We start from the raw sequence: 24857 nt of genomic DNA, 5'->3' as shown, positions 1-24857 counted from the left end.
TAGTAAATTATTATTTGAAAAATAAGGTCATAAAGAAGTTTCACTTCTTACGTGTGTACTCTAGTACACGCACACATTTTTTTTTTATTTTATTACATACTAGCTCATATCCGCGGCTTTACCCGCTTGTGTATGTCACTGTCAACCCTTAGGGTTTAGGATTAGGATCAATAAATAAATAAAATGTAATTTCATAAACCTTTATTAACCATAGACTATTGAGAACGAGACAGTTTTTCAGTTATATATCTCTTTGGTTGTCTTTTGTGAGCATTTTTCTTATAAACTAATTCTATTGTCCAAAAAATTACGACGATGGCGAAACAAGATGTTAATATATAAAACACAGTCGCATAACTGTCCGTCAGCTCGCGGATGGCACCTGAAAATAAATAATATTATTAACGACTGTTTTATTAAATCCATTAAGTTGCTTTTACACCAATAATGTGCGAGGATGTGTAGCGAGGCATGTGTTTGTAAATAACCAATAGTATCGTTTCAAACGCTAAACGCTTCAAACTTCAAACTAAATGAAGCGATGTGATTGGTTCTTTACAAACACACTACACGCTTCACATCCTCGTATATTATTGGTGGAAAAGCACCCTTAAACTTGCTGAATTTCAAACAATTTCATTTACAATACTGCGTTGAATAGGCGTTTGTTTCGAATAGATAATTGAAATAATAATAAGATAGGTATGATCAAGGTATAATATTTTATTTCTATACAATACTAGCAAACGGGCGAACTTCGTTTCACCACCAGAGACATCTTTTCTTTGCTATACTTAAACCTCACGGAGCCCAAGCAAGACCTTTCCAACGAATGCAAAACCGTGGAAATCGGTTCGTGCATTCTGGAGTTAATTATAGCATCAGGAAGGAAAACCCGACTTATTTTTATATAGCAGATATACACTGAGAAGCTTCATCTATGAGACAATCCAAATGCAGTTAAGTATAATTTTCAAAAGAACGATGAAATAATTATAATAGAGCCAGTCTGTAAGTACGTCAGTACCTGAAATATATCAAATTAGCAGCTACAAACTTCAGTCGTAAACATAATTAAATTGTGCTATAACTTTAATGTGTATAATAAAACAGATAGTAAATCTATCATTGAATAAACAAGGAAACATTTATATGGCATATACGAAACAATAGATTCTAAAGTATGGAATTTTATAACTTACCCATAGTTTTTAATTAAACAAAGATAAATTAATAACATAACTAACCCATAGTTGGTGCCAGAATAACATTAATTACGCCAAAAGATAGCATAGATAATCCCATAGCGTTTGTGAAATGTTCAGGGGGCATTGCATCTGCTATTACCAATGGATGTAACACCATTATACTACATCGAGATATCCCTATAATTGCTATGAAAGATAACATTATCGTCCGATTATCCGACCAGAGCATACCTGAAAGTATTCAGACTATTACATACATCTTTAGTAAATTAGTGTTAAAGCATTTTACAGAATATAACTTAATCTCAAACTGAGTCCTATGTTATATGTTATCTATGGTCAGCAGTTTATAAAAATAATATAAGAGTGGCTGAGATAATTTTTTAATAAATAGATAAGCTTAAAAATCACAAGTCATTGTGCAATAATCACAGATAACGAAATTACAATTCACATAGTTATATAACTAAGCTTTGAAAGGTTAGACATTTGGAAAATGCCCCTATTTATTACTTGGTCCAAAACGTGACTTGTAATACTGCAGATCTTTGATTAATATATTTAAAAATTATATTAATAAGTATAAATGAGAAACGAATGCCACAAAATTATTAAAATATTGAGCGAAATTCGATCCTCCATATTCAATATATTTTTAAACAAACAAATTAATTATAGATATTTTGAACTGTTTGACAACAAGACTAAGGCCCTTCGCTCATGGAGCTACTCAAAAATGACTGAACTAATCAGTAATTACGATTACAAACCAGTTACAAATTGTATCTCGCATACAACGCTACTCAAGTTATAAGGTTTCAGTCACTTGTCAATGTTTGCTCGTTCATTTTTATCATAAAAAACAGAGAAATTCGGGAAACCAGTAGCGTGGAGACCGACACGACGCGTCGCGCGTGATTTGTTGCTAACGCGTTACTCACCAGTTACTAACTAGTCGCCTCGTGTGCGAATCACCATAGAATATGTATGGGCTGTGACGCTCAGGCAACTCGTTAGTAATTTGAGTTTGTGACTAGTTCTTTTTGAGTAGCTCCATGAGCGAAGGGCCTAATACCTAAGTTTTAATAAGTTGTATGTGATTAATATACAGAGTATGGACGTTATAAATTTTTTATTCAATATTATTATCATAGACACGATTCTATTTCCAATGTCTCTATATCAACTTTAACACCATAATGTTATGGAAATTTATAATATTTGCATTATTTCTATTAAACCGATCTGAAAGTTAAATATATATATCAACCTATCGAAACGTCAGTTATTATAATTACAAATAAATTACACGAATAAACATGTAAATAATGAAGAAGAAAACAGCAAGATGAATAGGGCAAACACAACAACACTTCAAACTTAAAATTACCTTACCGAGTCTGGAAAGGCAGGCAAGTAGAGTTCCAACGACGTAAATCTCGTGGGTACCAACTTTAGATAACCATTTGCTACATAATACAAATATCATTCTTGTTATTATATTACCAATTCCGAACAGGCGTAATGCCCAAGCGACCAGAGCCTGCAAATTATTTGCTTAGTTAATACAGCAATTACACATACAAATAGATTTATAAGAGCATTATTTTATTAGCTTTTAAGGATTGTTTAAATTGAAAACTGTATTCTTTTTAATAGATGCGAATACAGACAAAATAACAAATATTTGTTTATGTTTTAAAACGTATGTTTACACAGTTCTTACAGTGGGAAAACCCATTTCAATTATTTGTTTTTGTTCGTAAAATTCGGAGATTGCACAGAAGCTACTGAAATTGTTTTATAAAAATGTTTAATGATAGAACTCATGTACCAATCATTTGATCGGTTGATTTTCAATTAGGATTACGTAGAAGTATGTTTATGTATGTTTGAAAAGTTTATTGAATTTTTACGTAAATGCCAAACAACGGATTTGTATATTTGGTATGCACATGGATTATGATCTGGAATTATTTATAAGCTACGGTTTTTTTATAGGGACAGTGCGCGCTACGAATGAAATTCACAATATTTTTCGCTCAATATTCAATAAGTCTGCCTGAAATTGTTAAACTAAACGTATTCCATTACTCAACTTCTTATTATATTAGCTTTGATTATAGTTCATTGCGAAGAGGTTATTTTATTCTCTGAAATTATTTATTATCGACTGATAGCGTCTGGCCGATGACATTTTATTGATTGTGAAACAGATATACGAAATAGGCCTTCAGCCATATTTTTCTAAAACTTTCGTATTTTCTTTATATATATTACTTACTTTATTCCACCCCATAAAGTACAAAGCTTGAGGCAACATGGAAAGAAATATGATATCCGAAAACATACATAATGAAACTCCAAGGCAGGCATTCGATAAAATAAAATTCGTATACAGTTCTTTGTCCACAAAATGGGTGATTATATTTCTGAAACAAAATTATATTGTATTTTTAGCTCATGATAATATTCCTTTTTTGGACTAAACATTTAATTTACGAAATTACTACTTGATATGTTTTTCTTATGAGATTTAAATTTAATATTTCTTATCAATTTTATATGCACTTTTTTCTTAATAGTTTTTACGTAAAATATAAATATCTTAGATAGATATTTATATTTTATTAATGATTCGAATAAATATATTTGTATTAATAAGTAAAAAACTGAAAATAGATTATAACAAACAATCCTACAGAAGATTGCATGAGAAACATTAGATAAAAATAACTATATTTCATGTATATTTAATGTATTATATTGACTTAATGAACGTAAAATTTAGTATTTTACGTAAAACTAATTGAGACTGATTGCTACAAAGAAAAATAGAATACCATAAATAAACAAGGCATAAATGAAGTCTACTAACCGTCTTCTTTCAACGTCTGAATTTTCAGCATTTTTCCTCTGGGCTATTAAGCGATCGCTGTCTCCGCTTGCAGAACCGACTTGTCTTGAGCAGACGTGTTTATCGTCTCTATTAAATGGCTTTGATTCTAGAAATAAACAGAGGAATATAGGCTTTTAAAACAGATTTAAAACGAGTTTTATTCCTTGTTTTATTTATTCGTTTCGAACATTTTACTTATAAATTTCACATACCAAATATTGCAATAATGTTGTTAATTAATTACGGCGGTACAAGACAAATTTACATATAATAATGCAACATTTTTAATTCATTTTTAATAATGCAACGGTTGAAGGACATTTTGGGCGGCATTTAAGATGTTTCATATTATGTATACATATTATATAGAGCAGGATTTCCCACGATATAGTAAAACAAAACTTCATTATAAATAAAATCGCATTATAATCAATTTTTATATATACCAAAGCTTATTTTTCTTCAAGAGATATAATGAGTGACAATACTCGATATATAGTTTTCCGGTATTTTTTCTACAATACGCATGTGATATATATCTGTTTTATGTGACTAAATATATTACTTAAATACTTAAATGTACTACCAGTTGCGATAGAAACTTTCTTACTAGTGTCAAAAATGTAGTTAGGTGTTAAGTAGTTAGATTTTGATGATATTGGTAGTAGGTATGTACGCATTGTCACTTATGTTACAGCCCATGGTTTCGTCGGCAGGTAAAACCTTGCGGCTCTGCTAGTTTAATATAATCACATAATTATGTTATAAAAACACGGTGTTTTGTAATCACACAGAAAACAACAACCAATTAAATTTTAATTCAAGGTTCAAATTTAAATTTTATTATATCGAAAATATTGACATAAACGTGTGTAATAAAGCTATAAGTAATTAAATAAAAATACATTCAAATGGAATAAAATATCCGTTAATGATGGTAGTCTCATTAAACGTAACTAAATTGATAACATTATTTACGTTAGTTTTTCTCACGGACATTCATACGAATGCGGTATTTTTATAACATCAATCGATAAGAATTATGCAATTTTCTATTTGTATTTACGAAGCATCGTCCATTAAACCTGTTTAATTTATATTTTGATTCATTAATGACTCTATGCATGATGAAACGGTGAAAAAATATGATGCGTAATTTGCTTATTTACTCTATCCAGAAATCGCACAATACTAAGCGGCCAGAATCAGAAGCAGCCAAATTCGAATTTTAAAATTCGCGCGCATTTATGTTATGCTTTTTTTTCTCTGCAGTTCATGGCAAAGACGAAATATGTCTATAACATAGACTCTTATAATTTTTTTATTCTTAATTTATTTACTTAATTATAACACACCATTTTCTTTGTTTTCAGGTACTTGCACCCTCTTCAAATGCCACGCAACTGGTTGCATCAAGATAACTGCTACAAAGTTGTGAAGGCTGACTGCAGACAATAGCAGGAGTGACCATAGACTACCGTACCGGTCTAACACCCATTTGACCAGTATTGGTGTTATAAATGTTGCTAGCGCTGAAAAATAAATTGTTTTTTAATAAAAAAATTAAAATGTACGTGAAAATAGTACGTCATAGATTTTGAAAACAATTGAACATGAATGAAAAAATCCTAATAATTTTAATTTTTCGACTAATCTAGGACAATTACAACTTAAAAGAAAAGTACGCCCAGAACGACCAAATAATCTTGAAAAAAGGAAAAACCACGGTAGAATAACCTCACGTATTTGATATCTTGACAAATAAGTCCAATTCTTTAACATTAAGTGTAATAGCCTGTTCTTTACCCACTTAAAGAAAATGTCGCTAGTGAGATGGAATCACCTTCTATATATACCTGAAACTTTTTACAGTAATGTTACTGCAATTTACTTTATTCAGTGATTGTAGGAGCTTCGTAACACAACGCCTTTCGTATCAAGGTACGCGGATTGCCTATTTTGAATTTTCCTACGTATCTACTACCTACCTATCTAAATTGATGCTATTCTTCATACCTATTTGAATTCATTCTAAACAAGAAAGAATTTAAAAACAACGCCTTAAAATACAGATATATAATTCCGAATACAAAATGTAAAATGAATGAGAGAATAAGTGAACAAGGATGTTACCTCAAACACTTTCATCTATACTAATATTATAAAGCTGAAGAGTTTGTTTGTTTGTTTGAACGCGCTAATCTCGGGAACTACTGCTCCGATTTGAAAAAGTTCTTTCGGTGTTAGATAGCTCATTTATCGAGGAAGGCTATAGGCTATATACCATCACGCTACGACCAACAGTAGAGGAGCCACGGGGGTGAAACCGCGCGGAGCGGCTAGTATAAAAATATATGAGAACATTTTCAGTGAAACGAACATATTCGGTAAAGAGCAGGCCAGGTCTTGATGTTTAAAAATGTAAAAAGACACACCTGTCTCATTTTCGAATATTCTAGAAATACTATGACGTGGAAAACTGCAATGCTCCTTGAAATATCGTTTATTATTGTGTAGAATACAAAATTCTCATACATTTTGAATTCACTTCAGTTTGTCAGAACTGTTTGCATTGCCTGATACAACTGAATTTTCTTTACTGTTTTTCTTAACGATATTTAAACCGCGAGTGCTTTCAAAAATTAGGGACTTTCGAATAAATTTTATTTATTTAGTTATTATAAAGTTGATTTATTCATATTATTAAATCTATCTCTTAAATATTTAACGCTTTTTGCAAATAAAAGCAAATCTTGCGAATTGCGATACAATATGCTCTATATAATACATAATATGCTCTATGTACCTCGTCAATAGTCAACAACAATTTCAGATAAAATATCGTTGTACATAAATTGAAAACCTTTACCTTACCTACAATAGTTTGAGCGATACTGATCACAAATAGCCTCTTTTGTACGAAATATTGGGTCAATACCGTGTAAGATAAGTTCAACATCAATCCTTGACCAAGGTTCTGGAAAACATAATACGATAAATGTTTTTGTGTGTTGAACGCACAAACACAACCCTTTATGACGAAAGTTTTTGGGTAGAACCTTCGTTGATAGATGTCCTCGACGTTGTTCTTTCGAACTAAGTTTCCCTTAGCCGATGTAAAGGGTTTTTTCAGTGTCATAGCAATTCTGTCAAGGCATTGTTTCGTTTGAATAAACTACGACGTAATTTTGTTGCGTTAAACAATGAAAGTAGAGTTAAAGTAAATTCATAAGTTGTTTTTATTAATATAACATCTCATTATTGCTCGTTGGTTTTTTGTTCAACTTATTAAGACATAAAAATATAGACTTTAAAATGTTCATAAATATAAAATATAATCAAATAGCACTTAAATATTACCTGCACAATTCCTTGAAATATAAAGAACATTGCAATCGAATTGCACATGGCTGCACCAAATGATCCCACGCTGTATAAAACTGCAGCTAGTAACCCAAGCTTGCGTAACGTTAAATAATTTAGTAACATGCCCGTTGAGAAACCTAAAACAAAAAAAAATATATAATGAAATTAGTTGCTTAAATAAAACTATCTCTACTAACGTTTATCTAGCAACACCGATCCTTAAACGAATCTATATTATTACATATATACATCTATACATATAATAAATCTGTAGAAGGGTCAGTTCTGTACTAATTAATGGTCGTACAAAAACTCATAATAACCTTTAATAATTATTATTTAATTATTGCATGATGCATAAATTAATCACTTAAATATCAAGATAAGATATTACTATCGTAATAATCGAAATTATTTTTGGATATTGTAATCGTATACTATTTTTAAATTATCCGTATCATTCCAAGTCCACCATTTATGAATATCATAATATGGCATTATAACCAACATATCAAATGGCTTAACTAAAGCGAGACTCATGTGACGAAGTAAATAAACGTTCTATAACATAAAGATAATAATAACAAAGACATCTTAACACAAATTGTTACGAGCAATATGTCATACGTAATTAAGGTCAGGACATTGTCCCGTATTAAGGTGCTGATATATAATTTAATTGTACCTAATCAAACATGTCAAAGGTCAATTAAAATTCAATGAACTATAGCCGCTATAGTTCACTCATAATAAAGAATTAATTATCTACCAGCTGTTCCCAAATAAAAAACTGGTATTAAGACAAATTATTGAGGCTCGTTATTGGAATAAATCATTGGATTATTTTGCATGTTACCTAAAATAGAAATATAAGTAGCTCTGTTACACGTGGAGTTATGACTTGTGTTTTTACATGGAAACTATTTGTTATTATGTGATTATAAACAATTTAACCCCTCGTGAGAAAAGCTTTTAAAGTAAACCGTAAAATGTAATTAACAAGAGACTAATTACAGTCTGGGTGACGCTGGTTCAAAGGGTAAATATTTGCAGACAAAACGATTATGAGTGCTATTTTTAGAACAATTTAATGAGATTCTTATAGAAACTTTAATTTCGCTGATATAAGTGAGTTTTAATAGCTTTGATTTTCAATTACCATATTTATTAATTACAATAAAAGAAGCGCGTTTCAATTTATAATAGGTCATTATTTTTGTCTCTTTCGTTTTCAATATAAAGCACCTATTCATTAATTGCATGTCGAAAAGGAATTAGTTTCATCATAACTATAATAATCATGAAAATATGTGTATCACAACAACAATAAAATTACAAAATAACAATATTTCGAATCATGTATAATGTGCAAAGCTTTAAATAAGCATAAGCGCTGTCAATTAAACCAGTTTTGATGGCGAAATTCGATATATATTTAGCACTACTTTCTTCTTTATAAACCTATGAAGTGGGCCAAGGAGATTTGGTGAGGTATTTTTAGCAATTTTAACATGTATCATTAATTAAATTTGTTAACCGCAACTGTAGTATCTAAATAAAAAATTAAATAAAAAGGTTAATTGTATCTAACTATTGAATATATGTAGAGGTTTAATATCATACTCATAATCAATTTTTATTTTCAATAAGTACCTATGCACAAAAAGCGGAAAAGTTTAGACTAGTTCTTATATCGGAATATTTAAAATGAAATTCGTCCATTATAACACGTCTTATGGGTGGCAAATTTCACACTAAAACTAGCCTAAAAATGTAAAGGATTTATATATTAAGTGTCAATGGAGCTCATTTTGTGTATGCATCATATATTTTTAATTTAATTATATTCATGTATAAACTAATACACGTTACAAAAATGAATGTATACATTAAGAAAAGAAAATATTTTTCCTTGTAACAATATTTATGTCTAGACTAACTTGGGGTAATTTAAAGTTAAAACCTGTTAACACTTAATAATTCCTATTTAAATTATAGAGTTATTATAAATCGTTTTTATTATTTATAATTTATTGTAAAATTTTCAAAATGGAAATTATGCAAGTATTTTGAAATAGTTTAACGATTTTTAAAAGCTTTTTGATGTTAAGATTACGTTTTTAATTTTTAATCAGATGAATGTTGTTAGTTTAGCATTCCCAAATTTCAATTTTTTTATCATATTGAATCCATTAAAATCATATTATGCCATTTATATGCATAGGCTTTTTTCTAAACTGTAGCGACAAAACTAGCCTCCACTATGATGACACTTTTCTGTAGGCAGAGTATTTAATTTATCGTTATATTTAAGGTATGTATTTCCATTATTGTTAGTTATCGCCCCACTTTTATAGCTAAACTCCCTAGACAGTACAGGTACCATGGAATCAAATAGGTAAGGCATTTTTAGCTATAAGGTTTTCATATAAAAGTTTTTAAAACAGACAATATTTTGATATCCAAAAGCACACTACATTCATTATTTTATCTTCTACACAGTTTAGAATCTTATTGAAAATGACCGTTGTGGTCGAAATTCGATCATCTTAAATATAAACCACATTGTCAATGTTTAGACTAATTCTCATTCGTAGAGGTCATGTAACAATTATTAATAAGTATTTTTGTTATTCAATACACCGAAACTATAATAACTATACTGGAATCTTAAAATAGTTCAGTTCAAAATTCCTGCGAAGTATATTCTCTTCAGTGCAATTGCATTGCTCCTAATGTATATGTCTCACATTTCATTGTTACGTATAAGAGTAATGTATGTTAAAATTTATAAAATTACCTGATATTGCAACACACATTACTCCAAGAGAATTGAGTAATGTGACACTTGTTGAACCCATGTTTAATTCAGCAAATCGTTCTTTATATATCATTCCAAAGCAATTTACGAATCCTGTTAACACCACCTGAAAATTAATAAATTTAATATTTATCTGTATACATAATGATTGTGTGTATGTGTGAGAGATATTGTAGCTTTAATTTGAGTTTTATCTGTAATTACACAGTAATCTAGGTAATCGGGACTTTTATACATCTATCTATACTTAATATTATAAAGAGGAAAGGTTTGTAATTATGTATGTATGTATGTATGGTTTTCACGCATAAACATCTGGACCGATTTCAAAAATTCTTTCACCATTAGAAATGTGCATCTTCACTAAGCAACATAGGCTATATTGCATTTTCAAAAAAATTTGAGATCCTTAAAAAAAATGCAATAATGTAAGCCAAGGTGTAAAAAATTCGAAAAAAATTCTGTCATCGCGTGCGCTGCGGAATCTATTCCTTGAAGTACGAGGATGGTTCTTATGAAAAGCATAGTATTTGAAAATACCATGTGTTTCTTTGGGATAACTTTGTCTTTTTATACTATCTACCTACAAGGGACAATATAAATAGCCGAATAAAAAAGAGTGCTTTTATACCAAGCCGTGTCATAATTTTCACATTATATTTTGCAAATGTATCAGATTTTCTTTTTGTGATCCCTTCTTCCATATAACTGTGATATTCTTTATAACGATGACCTAAATAACCTTTGTTACATAAGTAAGATATATAAATAAAAGCGATTGTTTTACCGAGTAATATGTTTTATATTTTGATTACTGGTATATCAAAATATGAGCACATTTGACTTATACAGTGTGAAAATTTTTGATGGTCCCTGGAGGGAAAGTAGGTAACTTTAAATACTCAAAATAGCAAATTTTGCTGAATGGAAACATTCCTTTAAAAAAAAAAGACGTGTGGCACTCGGGGACTGCCGCGCTGTTGCTATAAGCTAGTCGGAGTTTTTGAGGTTTTTTCGTTACGGAATTTCTCGATTCGGTCCCCGCGCTCAAGGCCCGCGATAGAAGCTATGCAATAGCTTAAAAATAGAACTGCATTCAAAGATTTTCGAAAATTTTAACTTTTTGCAAAAGCAGTGTGGCAGTATACTTAGGTACACTTAATCACACCCACACACATGAAATACAAGATAGTCACGTGTTTAATAATGCCCTTGATGAAATAACTACCTGTTCCAGCTAACGTTCTGCCTTACTCTTATCACTTATTAAAAATAGATTAGCCGATCCTTAGACTTACCCGATATGCACACAAAATCTCATGAGAATCGGTCAAGCTGTTTCGGAGAAGTATGGTTACTAACATTGTGATCCGAGAATTTTATATATAAGTATAAAGAAGAGATGATAATATAACTTACCAATATTATTGATATCGCAATACAAATAACGTAGCCCCATCCTCCATCCGGGGGTACGAATTTACAATTTTTCCGTACATTTGCACCCATGATTGTCTAAAGCCGTCGAACATAGCGCGTCTAATGATTGCTGCAGATGAAATTACCTCTGTTGTTTATCTCTTGCCTATATTTCATGTTTAATTTGTATAATAAGATAATTGTCTCGCCTTTTTTGATAACAGTAGCTTTTATGGCACCCGATTAAAACATAATTGATAAAACTTCTATTCATCTTGTGGAATTTCATAATAATTTGTTCATTAATTTAGGCTCTAAATAATTTGTGTTAATTAAATTATTGCACAAATTCCAAATTATACAAATCACTCAATATTATACATATTTAATACTCATTTCTTACGATAGTTATCCAAGCAAGCATTTGCAAATATGATGTAGTACAATCTCACTACATGTTATAATAATAAAAATAAGACTACATTGTACCTTGGTAACTGTTTTCTCTATTGGGAGCAACGCCTTTGATGAATTCTCTTAGGTTTGACATATTATGTACGTAACAGTAAATGTTTTTGTTTTTTACGGCGTAAAGTATCTTTTATAAACGGGCTAGATAGATAGTAGATAGTATGCAATCATCAATGTTCATAACATTTGAGGTAGGTGGCTTGTACAATTGCATTACCCGCGTAAAGGGATTAGGAAAGGATGTACCACGGGAAGCAAGGAGCGATGTGGGATGTGTGAGAAAAATAAAAATTGCTATGTACACAAAAAATAAAGTATATTTTTTAGATAATCTCGTTCGTTTTCATGCTGAAACTACCACAGCGAAAGTGATATAGGTTTAGTGTGTCAACATCAAAATAATCTTTTAATCCTCGGTTAATAAAAAAAAATTGGTTGTCTGTGAAGTCGGTTTACTGACGATAGTTGAACGTGACAACGTCCGATTGTGCTTCTTTGTCGCTCGTTCCGCGCTCTCGCTTGCACTTCAAGCCTTACATGGAACGCCTCAGAGCGAGGTAACGCCGCATGAGTCATGTTTTATCGTGCGTGCAACCGGCTCTATCGAATTATAAGACGTTGTCACGTCAAAAATGACTAAACACAATTTCAAATAAATATAGGTACTTTTATGACGACAAAGATAAATCAAAAATTTCATTACATAATTAAGCGGTTATTTACATATATGCAACATAAAAAATAAGGAACTTCTCTGGTTTTCTCTACATTTTACACTAAAATATGTAAAAAAATAGGTTACATTTATTTGACGTAAAACAAAAACAGTATAATCTTTTATTATGGTGTTGAGTAGTTGTTAATTGAATAAATAAATTAATTATTACCTATTTAATAACTTGACCATATTTTGATCAAAATAACAATATCATATTGAAAGTTCAATGTACAACGGAGCAATATAATTTTAGGAATAGGTACTAATACTGCAGTAAATCTAACAATACAACAATAGTTTAATATTATTTACATTTTCTAATAAAATATGTTATTAATTAAACTATCCACACATTACTAAGAATAAACTATACACACTACATCACAGACTTCATTCGTATCTACATTAATTTAAAATAAAAATTAATTGCAATTTCTGTCTAAACTTTTTTCAGTGGATTTTTTTCTTCTAATTAAAATTATGAACACCGCCCATATCACTCCAAAAATACCTAAAATGGCTGTCGTTATAGAAAACGTTAAATTGTAACTGCCTGTGTAATCTCGTATCAACCCTGAAATAATATGAAATAGAATAAAATTGGTTAAGCTTTACGATAAATGAACATTATTGCGATTGAAGAATAAAATAAAATCTATTAATGTTGTAAGGAATTTTCAATTCTGAAAAGCTTCTTGAAAAGTATTTTATTTAATACTATCTTTTCGCCCGCGGCTTGGCCTGCTTTATCTAGGACCTAATAAATTATATACTAAAACCTTCCTTTGAATCACTCTATCTATTAAAAAAAAGACGGGTTGCACTCCGGGAGTGCCGGCAGAAGTGAAAACTTGATTATTAACGTTCAGCATGTTTGATATTTTGTAATGGTATCCGTCTTACGCATGGAATATAAGGACTAAAAAAAAACATCCGTCTTGCGCTTTTTCGATCAGGCCAGGTGTTCTGACGCGAGTTTAAGATTTTATACCCAACGCCGCTAAAGAAGTTTTCACTTCAAAAAGACGGGTTGCACTCCGGGAGTGCCGGCAGAAGTGAAAACTTGATTATTAACGTTGAGCATGTTTGATATTTTGTAATGGTATCCGTCTTACGCATGGAATATAAGGACTAAAAAAAAAACATCCGTCTTGCGCTTTTTCGATCAGGCCACGTGTTCTGACGCGAGTTTAAGATTTTATACCCAACGCCGCTAAAGAAGTTTTCACTTCAAAAAGACGGGTTGCACTCCGGGAGTGCCGGCAGAAGTGAAAACTTGATTATTAACGTTGAGCATGTTTGATATTTTGGAATGGTATCCGTCTTACGCTTTTTCGATCAGGTCACGTGTCTGGACGCGAGTTTAAGATTTTACACCCATTACAGAAAAAGTGCTCAACGCCGCTAAAGAAGTTTTCACTTCAAAATCCGCATCACAATCCGTTTCGTAGTTTTAAAGATTTAAGCAGACATAGGGACAGAGAAAGTGACTTTGCTTGTAACCGACTTCTACTATGTGTAGGTATACTAATTTGTGTTTATATTATCAATTATATCCCATAAATTTTTTTCCTCACGATGAAAAGAAGTAAAAGAAATCTAATTAGACCTATCTTCACTCATAAATTCAACTGAATAGCTTCATCTCGAAATGAGCCATTTACGCTCAGACCCTTTTACCCTGACAGAATAATAAAAATTACAAACCTAACGCCGGACCGAGGGTTAAATTGAATATTCCAGAAGTCATCATGAACATCCCAAAAGCAGAAGTAAAATGTTCTGGTGCCACAGATTCTGATATTACGAGTATAACAACCACTAAGAATATACAGCGTGCAATTCCCATTAATGTTATAAAGGAAAGTATGATGGTCTTGTTTTCTGACAGAAGCATTCCTGTAAAAACATATTTTAATTTAAGGTTATACTGGGGACGCACTCCTTAGTTAATTAACATTGAATCTGCGGGCGTCACAAAGGTACACTAGTGAAAAGTTGATTAAAACTTTTTAAATGTAAACCAAGAATACCTACATGTTTATATTACACTAGCGGTCCGCCCTGGCTTCGCCCGTGGTACATATTTACGTTTTCTCAAAATAAATGTAATAAAGCCTATGTTACTCAGTGACGATGCAGCTTTCTAATGATGAAAGAATTTTTGAAATCGGTCCAGTAGTTTATGCGTGAAAACCATACATACATACATAATTACAAACCTTTCCTCTTTATAATATTAGTATAGATGTGATGTTATGGATAGCCACAAATATCTTGAGGTTATTCAATTTTTTGTGTAATTGGTAAGATTGTATTCAAAAATAATAACAATACAAAACTAATTTATAAAAAAAAATAATAACTATGCAATTTTACAACTAAGATATCATGTGATATGCCATTCATCAAGACTAAAAAGACGAATGACTCTTGTATGCAGTTGATTTAAAAGTCAATAATGTTATTTTCGATCAAAAGTTGCATTAAAATTAGATAATGCACTGACAAAAACGTCAATTCAACACTAATTATACTAATAAGATGCATAATCAAAACAGCTGAATCATTGTGAAATTCCAGACATTAGATGTAGATCTTATCATCTTAATATTCTTGAAATAATTAAAATAGTGAACCAGTTCCAACCGCTTATATATTTTAAATTAAAAACACATAAATATTACCTATTCTCGAAGCCACACCCAGGATAATACCAAACAGATAAAGTTCACGGCTTCCTAATTTTTTAAGCCATTTGTTCAATAGAATGAGTGACATTCTCATTATTAAGTCACCAAAAGAAAGCAGGGAAACAGCCCAGGCGATGTCTGACTGCAAGAAATCATTATGTTACTATAATAGTTTAAACATAATAGTTTGTAAGGGTGGATGGTTGTATGTTTGTTGTAAAAGAATTCAATTTTAGAGAAAGTGAATTTTTATAATGGAATTAAATTTTTTTTAATGAAATCTATTTCGAAGGCATCGCTGAAGAATAATGTAAGTTTTACCTTTCATTCATTTATATATTCATTTATTTATATATTTCAATATTAATGATATGTAAATGAAATTAGCATTTAAACAAGAAACAAACAACAAAAAAATGCCTTTTTTTGCAATACCTTGCAGAATTCTCGAATGAATATTTTGTGGAATCTCATGTAAATTTTGATCATGTTTAATATCTTCCTCCACTGAATTAAACTATTTATTATACTAATGAGTTGGAAACAATCCTTAGTTTCTAATGACTTCATTGTTAACTAGTAGGTATAGATGAACTATGAAGCCTAAACATAAATACTGAACGATATTTTCAATCATATTGCCGACTCGTAATCTGGCAACGTTACGGCAAACGTACCAAGGCATAGACCTTGCCCATGTAAAATTTACTAAAATGTCATACGCAAACTCGCGTCCACAATTTATTACACACTAGCTATCTACCCGCGTCTTCGCCCGCGTAGTCAAAGAAAAACTGGCATTACCCGCGGTCCTGTGAGAATTCCGGGATAAAACCCCAGTACCAAATTTCATCAATATAATCAAATTAAGTAGGTAAGATATTGTTTATCTTACATCGTCCCAACCATAAGAATGCAGCGCTTGTGGAATCATCAAAACATACGTCATTTCAGCTGCTACGCATACAGTGGGAACTAAACAATTTATTGACAACACAAAGGATTTTAGTAACTGTAGATTCACCACGCTCCCAATTAACGCTCTGAAAAACAAAGATTTTTTTAATATAGTACTCATTATATTTAAGAACTGGGATTTATTAGGCGTTAATATATTTTAATAAATATTTAATTCAACCATATTTCTCAGTTTACTGCAAAGTGTATGAAAACAAGCAGGGAAACTTAAAGGACATATGGTGACAAACAAAGGATTCAGAATATATCCCTACACACTACACGTGTTTGGAAAATTTTACCGATAAATTTATCCTTCGTCTATTCAAATGTATTCAATATAGACTCTATTTTGGTATTTGAAATACCAAATATATATTTTAACTGAATTCCAGGAGACTCTACATATAATTTTTTATATCAACTTACGTTAAACTTTTCCTTGTATTAATTTTCTTATCCCCATTTGATTCTATATTCTCATTATCTTCTTTTGTATCTCCGTTGTTTGTTTTAGCTGAAGCTTCTATTGTCTCTTGTAATAAGAGTTTCATTTCTGTAAATAAATATGTGATAACATAATATGAGAAGAGAATTGCAGTAACACTTTGCAATTTTTGTTACACTTAATGGATGAATGTTTGTCTGTTGGATCTAAAATAAGATTAAACAAATCAAAATTGCTGAAAAACAAGATTCCTTATCTTGTTCCAAGAAGTTAAAAATAATGGCAAAGAGCCATAAAAGTAATTCATTTGTCACCATGACTACCAGTTTAAACTAACGTAATGCTCCTATCATAAACATTTAATACACATACTCTTTTAGATAAAATTGACTAACGTATAGAATAATTAAACTATTTTAATCTTATACATATTATTAGGTACGCATTGTACAAAGATGCAGGCATGGATAAGGGTTAATAATGAAAAATGGACTTTCATGATGTTAATCCTATTACTTAAAGGATTAAGTTCAATTACAAACAAAAAGAAAATTACTACAGGACGTTTATATTTACTTTTTCCTTTGCTTTCATCTATAAAATGACTCAGCTATTCTTTAGCTACGTGTAGTGTGTACTATTTGTCATGTCGTTAACTTCATAAAGTATTTATTATATTACAGTTTATTGCTATTCCTTATTTACATTACCTCGGGAACTAATTTAAATGTGATAATTTTTTGAATGCCCACAAAACCATAAATTGAAGTAAACAATTTACAAATTTAAATTACACATTAAACAATAGAAATTAGAAATCAAAAATAATAACACACCAAGGAATTGATGTCTATAATGAAATAGAAGATATTAAATGTAGCAACCATTAACCTTATTTTGGAGTCTAGACAAGGTCCTCATCGGGGTAGAAGGATTTCAGGTGGGAGTAATATCCCGGATTGTTACGAACTTTGAACTAGCTTCAGACCTTGTTTGATATTCAATATAAATATTTGTAGGTTATATTAAAGATGAGGCAATTTTGAATTTAGCAGTGTCAACAGCTCTGAATTAATAAATGAATGAATGCATGATGCCTGGCAGGAATGACTTCAGACCGTCATTGGTACAATTACTTTCATAAAGTGTTTATTGTAATTTTATAAGACTGATTGTACAATAAATAATGAATAAATGTTTGAGGGTCAAAGATTTTGAATATATTTTACACTGATACTTACCACTTTCTTTGGGTGAAATTTCAACTTTCTTCATATGCAATGCCACGGGTTGATACAGTGTTACGCCGACAAAAGCATGTATAGAAAATGCTGTCGCCCATAATAAAGCACTTCTGTATCCAAATACTTCGATACACCATTTTAAAATCTGGGGTGTTAATAAACTTACTAATGCTGCAAATAATATTCAATACTTTCATAATTAAAAAAATAACAATATCGTTAAAGAAATAACCAAAAAAGAATAAAAGATCTTTTTTCAGTCTTTGAAAAAAAAAGTGCGATAGCCACATTTCTTAAACCAAATAATTAATTAAATAGATATCATATTTTAATTCTTACCTGTTAATGTTTGAAAAATACTGTTGGCAAGTAAACGTTTTTCAACAAAATAGTCATTAATAATGGATGCTGCAATGTTAAAGATAAGTCCAATTCCAGAGGACTGAAAAAATATACAAATAACTTTTTAAAGGTTTTCTATGTATGAATACAATATTTACCTGCTTAAGACATACAAAGGTATTTATAAAAGGTATATTTTAACTCCAAAATAAAACTCTTCGGTGAACAGTAAGAAAACCTTCATATCTAAGAAGAAGCATTTTGACGAGATGTGTCCTACCACCTTAAGCTACTTACTTATGGACCCCATAGGAGGCTTATGTATTTGTCGCAAACAAAGACATATTATTTACTGCTGATGATGAGAAGATATTATATAATAGTACTAGCGGTCCGCCCCGGCTTCGCCCGTGGTACATGTTTACGTTTTCTCTACATAAGAACCATCCTCGTACTTCCAGGAATATAATAAAAAAAGAATTATCGAAATCGGTTCAGCCGTTCTCGAGTTATGCGCTTACCAACACATTTTGCGATTCATTTTTATATATAAGATTTAATAGGTATATAAAATTCTCTTGTCACAATGTTAGTTACCATACTCTTCCATAACAGCTCCGATTCAGAACAGACCTTTCTCAAAACAGACCGATTCTCATGAAATTTTGTGGCCCTATTGGGTGATCAGAGTATCGGCCAACATCTCTTTTTCATCCCCGTATTAGTGGAGAAGAAGACATAACAACGGCTGTCCCGCAGCTAGTAGTATGTAATATGTTTATGAAGTTGTAATAATGCTAGGGTAACAGTTATTTAGAAAGTTTTACCTGTATTAGGCTTTGAAAGAAAAATAATGCAATCTTAGACTTAGCAAAAGCGGTGCAAAATAGGCCGCAATTAAAAAGAAAAGTCGCAAGTAGAGCCGTTTGTCTCTTTGAAAGTATTTTCAACAACGGCGCCGTCATAAAACCTGAAATATAATATATACATGCATGAGTGTTGTATTTTTGATGCAACAATTATGTTACAAAAAAAAACAAACTGAATCGTTTGACTTTCCCTATTTTTTCCGACGAGTTCGACTAACGCCCACGCGACTAAGCCGCCGGTACCAGCGTTCACACCATCATTTTTCTTTTTGTCATTGCGTACTAAGACCCCTGTAGAATCGCCATCCTGTTACAAATGACTCGAAATTGTGTGTCAATATCTCCCGGTCAGTGTATACGTTTCAAATTAGAAATTATTATATTACAACATGTTACTTGATTAATAGTCAAACTATTTCATTTCATATTATAGCGTATTTTATACTTTGCTATTTTGATATTGCACGTACTAATAATAACTAATCTATACGATGATAAACATAATATCATCCACATCTATGAATACGCAGTGGGTGGTCATTTGATATTTAAAAATTCTCTTCCAAGTGGCGATGCATTTAGCCGCATGTGTATTTCACTGCAACACGTGCGCAACAACGTAAATAAGAATAAGTTGGAATGTGTTGAATTTCGATCACCGGTCAGAACAATATAATTTGATTCTTGTTACTATTATATAGCTATTCATCCGCATCTTCGTCTACGTGATCAAAGGAAATTTCAATGAGAGGTTAACCGTGTTAAAGAGTACCTCCCCTGAATCATTTACAAGCCTCTTCCTTCTTACCACAAAAATCAATCATAAAGCTGCTCTGTTGTGAAAGACAAACAACTAAACTCACGTACACATCTATTACTAATATTATAAATAGGAAAGGTTTGTAATTATGTATGTATGGTTTTCACGCATAAACTACTGGACCGATTACAATGAAATTTAGCACACATATAGAGGGTAACTTGGATTAACACATAGGATAGGTTTTTCTTTGAAAATGCGGGCGAAGCCGCAGGCGGAAAGCTAGTTTATTATATTAGTAAAAATTAACTTACCAGCTAACGCTGCACACATTCCACTTACTCCATTTATAGAAGTGATGTCTGTAGAGCCCATGTGCAATTCCGTGAAAAAGTCCTGGTATAATATTCCATAGCAATTCGAATAAGAATTTAAAACGCTCTGAAAGTAAATAAAATCTAGATAATGCATCTGTAGGTAAGGCAACAGTTCATTGACTGTGAAAACAAAAATAGTTAAAAATGGCCTAAGTATATATTATGTAGATACTTGACAATTTTTGGCGTCTGTTTTAGAAATACATTTCATATGCAATATTGAGGTTTAGGAGTTATTAATTAGGAGTTAATTATTATCTCCTCATTTCCTATTTTTTATTTAGGAGGAATATTGCAGAAAATTTCATGCCGGGCTACAGGTATGTTAATAAAAAAACCGTGGTCCATCATATCAGCTTCGCCTACGTTGAAATAATGCATCATTTGTTTAGATGTTGTAACAAAATCCAGATAGATAACGTGAGTGTCCTCATAAAAACATGAATTCAAAATAAAATTCAGTTAGAAAAAAAAATCTTTTTCTAATAACGTTGCTCGATTCTGTTTCTTCTTTCTAATATATTACTACCTACTTGAATCTTTCTACAAATGAGAATCAGGACATTAACCACAAATAAACACAGAAGGTAGCATAAACGAGAGTTTATAAAAATATACACTACAATTACTGTGAATTTCTTTAAAAAATATGACAGTGAAATTCCTATATTCCTGTACGACTGGACAGGGGTAGCTTTAGCGGTTCTAACCCAGCTCGTAGCCGATGTGCTCCATTTTTTATCTAAATCCCGCCGACAGATCTTAAGATTAAGACGCATTAGATATGGGTGGTAAGAACATTAATAGATTTTAAACAAAATAATGTATTTATTAGGTTTATATCGTTTAATACGTATAATAAAACCACCTTACATGTATAACTTCATTGCTAACTATAATAAACCATTGATATCTGCTTTATATAAGGAAGTATCTAAGTTATAATGGTTTAATGTTTAAAAATCTACCTATTTCTAAAAAAATATCAACATACCATACTTTGAACTCGTAGATTTCATGAAAAAGTAATTAATAATGTTTTATACGTAGTTTGAAATATCCAGTAAACAGATCGTTACAGAAATAAAACAAAGTTTTAAAACTTCTGTTCATCTGCTAGTCCGTCAAGCAAGTCAGTTAAGTCTGACCATAACCCTCATTGTAAATTGCTTCAGAAGTACAGGTAAATAACTGAACGAGTTAATCACTTTTTTATAAAAAGTATTTGACTATAATTGTATAACAATACGTGATCTCAAACTTCGAAATTTTAAAATGGTCATAATCCATCTTAAATTGCTCCTACAAAAATATTACAGAGTTTGTGAAATATAAAACTCTCTATTTTATAATTCACAAAGTACGTATAATCTGTGGATACTTACATGCTATCTATCCATATCTAGGCGGTAATGTTATCTAGGATTAGACGCGCCTGTGGCACATGCACTATTAGCTTGAACAGCTCTAGGTTACAGAATGCTGTATTACAGATGTTCCGTCTGTGTCTTGCAATTGTGATTCAGGTTTGCTTTACATTTGCTTGGATTGATATTTCTACAATATTTTTCTTAAAGTGTCATGGGAAGTAGGTAATGGAAATACGAAGGCTATACTTATTTTAAAAGTTAAACATTCAGACCACTTAAAGTTTGGAATGTAAAGGTATTTTATTGGTCTTAGCTCTGAGCTCATTTTCCCAATATTCAAAATTCTGTGAATAATTTCAATACAAATAAATACTTTAGGTAGGTAATTATTAAAAAAAAATAATTTAAAATTACTCTTTATGAAAACTATATTAGGCTTCAAAACTATTGACACAGTTAAATTTGCGGTTTTGTTCATAAATCAATGGGTAACATCATGCGTAGTGAATGAAATTCTTAGTTTAAATTCGTTTCATGACAATCGAAGCTCTTTGTACTTATTAAAAAATAAATAGATTTAACGTTTATTATATATTTGCAATGTTGTTGATTTATTTGGATAAAATTACAGGCAATCAGATAATCATGATTAAACCTAACATCGTAACTCATGACGCAGCGAACAATTGAAGCCATAATATAATAGACTACAGATATACTGTATCATGTACTACAAGGTTATAATATTGTTCGTACTCACCATATTAAGAACTACCGCAAATAATATAAAATAGCCATATCCACCATCTGGAGCCACCAATTCATAGCTGTTCTTCGACATCTTAAGCAACACTAACTCGAAAAAGTCCCTTGACATACACGCAAGAACATTATTTTGATCAAATGTGTTCTTTTAAACTTATCTATAGATAATTTGCTTTAACAAATGTTTGGAAAGCTTACAGTTATGTATATTTATTGTTACGTACGTATACAACGTGAGAGCATACGAGGTGGCTTCAAACATTGATCTTTGTAAACAAATGTTCATAAGAGACATTAATCTCTTATGAACATTTGACACGCCTTTTCGGTATAATTATTTACTTTTGGTGAAGTTTATAAAAGTGTTTCGGGTTTTTTAATATGCATAATGTAATATTCTGTGTGCTATCAAACATTATGGTGAGTATAGATATTAGAGCGTTTATACTTGTGGCAGAACATAGAGCATTCTTCGTTTTCAAAAGTTACCGAACAGCGATCATTTTTGTTATGAGCCCGATTTTAAAACCTACGAGCGTATTGGTGCAATATTTTACCATGCAAAATCATGAACACAGGAGACGCGACGCTGTATTCTTCTATCCCTTGCACGCCTCATAAGCGAAGCGTTGAGGTGGGTACTACTGTCACTTCGCGCAAAACATCTGATTTTTCAAACTTAAAATGTCTTTATGTATCATACATTGCACTTGTAACATAATACATACACACACATATTAAGAAAAAACACTATTTTTAACATTCATGATATTTTTGATGTCATTTTTGTTATTTAAACTAGTTAAAAAACAGTTTAAAAAAGTTCTGTCTTGGACGTCCGTGTGTCTGTATGTGCGGAGGATTTTCTTGTTAACACGATAGCGACCGAAATACTTTACTAATCGAGTCTTTCTTTTTCTCTTACGCTTGAGTATGCTCAGGAATAGAACCCTTTCATTTTTCAGGGTCTGATTCGATGTGGTTTAATTGTTATTAAATAAACAAAAATAATAATTAATAAATAATTATTAAAAAAAAATATGAGGCGTGCACTTTTGGATTTTCCAAACTATTTGCCTTTTACTTTGTAACTCTCGTCAAGAGAAAGTGAAGTCCCGTGTCTCCCTAGTAACCCGGGTAAGGGGCAGAAGCATTATACATCTGTTTCACTGATCGATTTTCTTTAGGGGCCTGTAGGTGATCAACCTTTTGTGTGCTGCCAGACCGAGACATTTTTTTTCGTCTCCACCGAGCAGGGCAGCAGGGCAGCAGGGCCCCTCGGTTCTACGCTCACGCGTCACTGTACCAAGGAGGCCTAGGCGGTCCGTTTACATGACTATAGACATAACTTTTATCTATTCGCAATTTAGTATAATCCATTAAATAATTATTTAACCCAACCTCTTTTCTGATTCAATTGACAATCTTTGCAAGCAAAAAAGAAGTGCACAAATTCTAAGAACAGAGAGTCGAGTATTCACAGTCCGAACGTTACAATATTACATGGAAATAAATGCTCTAGTATAAAGCCACTATTACACCAATTGTAGAATACGTAAACTTTACAGTTTAGGTATACCTTTTTTAATCTATACCTACTTACTTCTATATTAATATTATAAAGAGGTAAATTTTACGATTTAGAATTTTCGTATGGTGTAATCTACGGAAGTACTGATCCGATCGTGAAAATTATTTCAATAACTGAAAGATACATCATTAATGACTAGCATAGGCTGTTTTATCTATACCGTGTCAAGAGCCTAGTACAAGTAGGAAGTACTTAATAAAGTGATGTCGTTTGACCTACTTCAATTTTAGATATTTAGCTGCTGGTCTTTTAGATTTTCGTATTTCCTCAAATGATTATCATATTCTTGCACTTTATTGTAAACACACGAAAACGAAACGAAAGTTTTGCATCATTGAACGAGATTCAACGCTACATAAAATATTAGCATAAAACGGTCTGAAAGATACATAACATTAAAATGTAACGGTATACGTCGTATTGATACCAATTATACAATTTATTCGATACTATAAATAGTCTAGAACAGATAAGAATAGGAACGAATAGTCGATTAACATCGGCAAATTGAATGTGGCCACAATGTTATTTTCAGCTAT

At 31.2% G+C, this 24857-nt stretch overlaps 3 protein-coding genes across 5 annotated transcripts in view; 1 reads left to right on the top strand and 2 right to left on the bottom strand.

Annotated features, from left to right (window-relative positions):
• Nucleotides 1–24857, top strand: part of kcc (solute carrier family 12 member kcc) — a 279798-nt gene that overhangs the window by 139320 nt on the left and 115621 nt on the right. The window lies entirely within an intron of this gene.
• On the bottom strand, nt 205–11851 carry LOC149488003 (monocarboxylate transporter 6-like). The gene is made up of 10 exons (XM_089695928.1): nt 11714–11851; nt 10274–10400; nt 7468–7610; nt 6982–7084; nt 5463–5639; nt 4087–4213; nt 3493–3640; nt 2604–2751; nt 1248–1439; nt 205–382 (listed from the first exon to the last, which is right to left on the bottom strand). The coding sequence occupies exons 1-10, from the start codon at nt 11801–11803 to the stop codon at nt 216–218; spliced, it is 1422 nt and encodes a 473-aa protein (XP_089552054.1). The 5' UTR covers nt 11804–11851; the 3' UTR covers nt 205–215.
• On the bottom strand, nt 13265–22803 carry LOC149488002 (monocarboxylate transporter 6-like). Its single transcript, XM_089695792.1, has 10 exons — nt 22723–22803; nt 20530–20656; nt 19414–19556; nt 18584–18686; nt 18242–18415; nt 16982–17108; nt 16491–16638; nt 15590–15737; nt 14610–14801; nt 13265–13476 (listed from the first exon to the last, which is right to left on the bottom strand). Exons 1-10 carry the CDS (start codon nt 22801–22803, stop codon nt 13325–13327), a joined length of 1395 nt encoding a protein of 464 aa, XP_089551918.1. The 3' UTR covers nt 13265–13324.

The sequence above is a fragment of the Colias philodice genome, chromosome 6 (assembly GCF_061535455.1).
Source record: "Colias philodice isolate Cphi_HAF_F1 chromosome 6, ilColPhil1 Martin Lab GWU primary, whole genome shotgun sequence".
NCBI lineage: Eukaryota > Metazoa > Arthropoda > Insecta > Lepidoptera > Pieridae > Colias > Colias philodice.
Note: the sequence above shows the minus strand (reverse complement) of the source record. Positions and strands in the feature narration are given on the sequence as shown.

Coding starts and splice junctions, on each gene's coding strand:
- LOC149488003 (XM_089695928.1), bottom strand. CDS start 11,803: ATGGGTGCAAATGTACGGAAAAATTGTAAATTCGTACCCCCGGATGGA. Junction 10,401..11,713: donor TTGCGATATCAATAATATTG/GTAAGTTATATT, acceptor ATTAATTTTCAG/GTGGTGTTAACAGGATTCGT. Junction 383..1,247: donor TATTCTGGCACCAACTATGG/GTTAGTTATGTT, acceptor ATTTATTTTCAG/GTGCCATCCGCGAGCTGACG.
- LOC149488002 (XM_089695792.1), bottom strand. CDS start 22,803: ATGTCGAAGAACAGCTATGAATTGGTGGCTCCAGATGGTGGATATGGC. Junction 20,657..22,722: donor TTGCGGTAGTTCTTAATATG/GTGAGTACGAAC, acceptor ATTTACTTTCAG/AGCGTTTTAAATTCTTATTC. Junction 15,738..16,490: donor ATTCTTATGGTTGGGACGAT/GTAAGATAAACA, acceptor GATTTCTTGCAG/TCAGACATCGCCTGGGCTGT.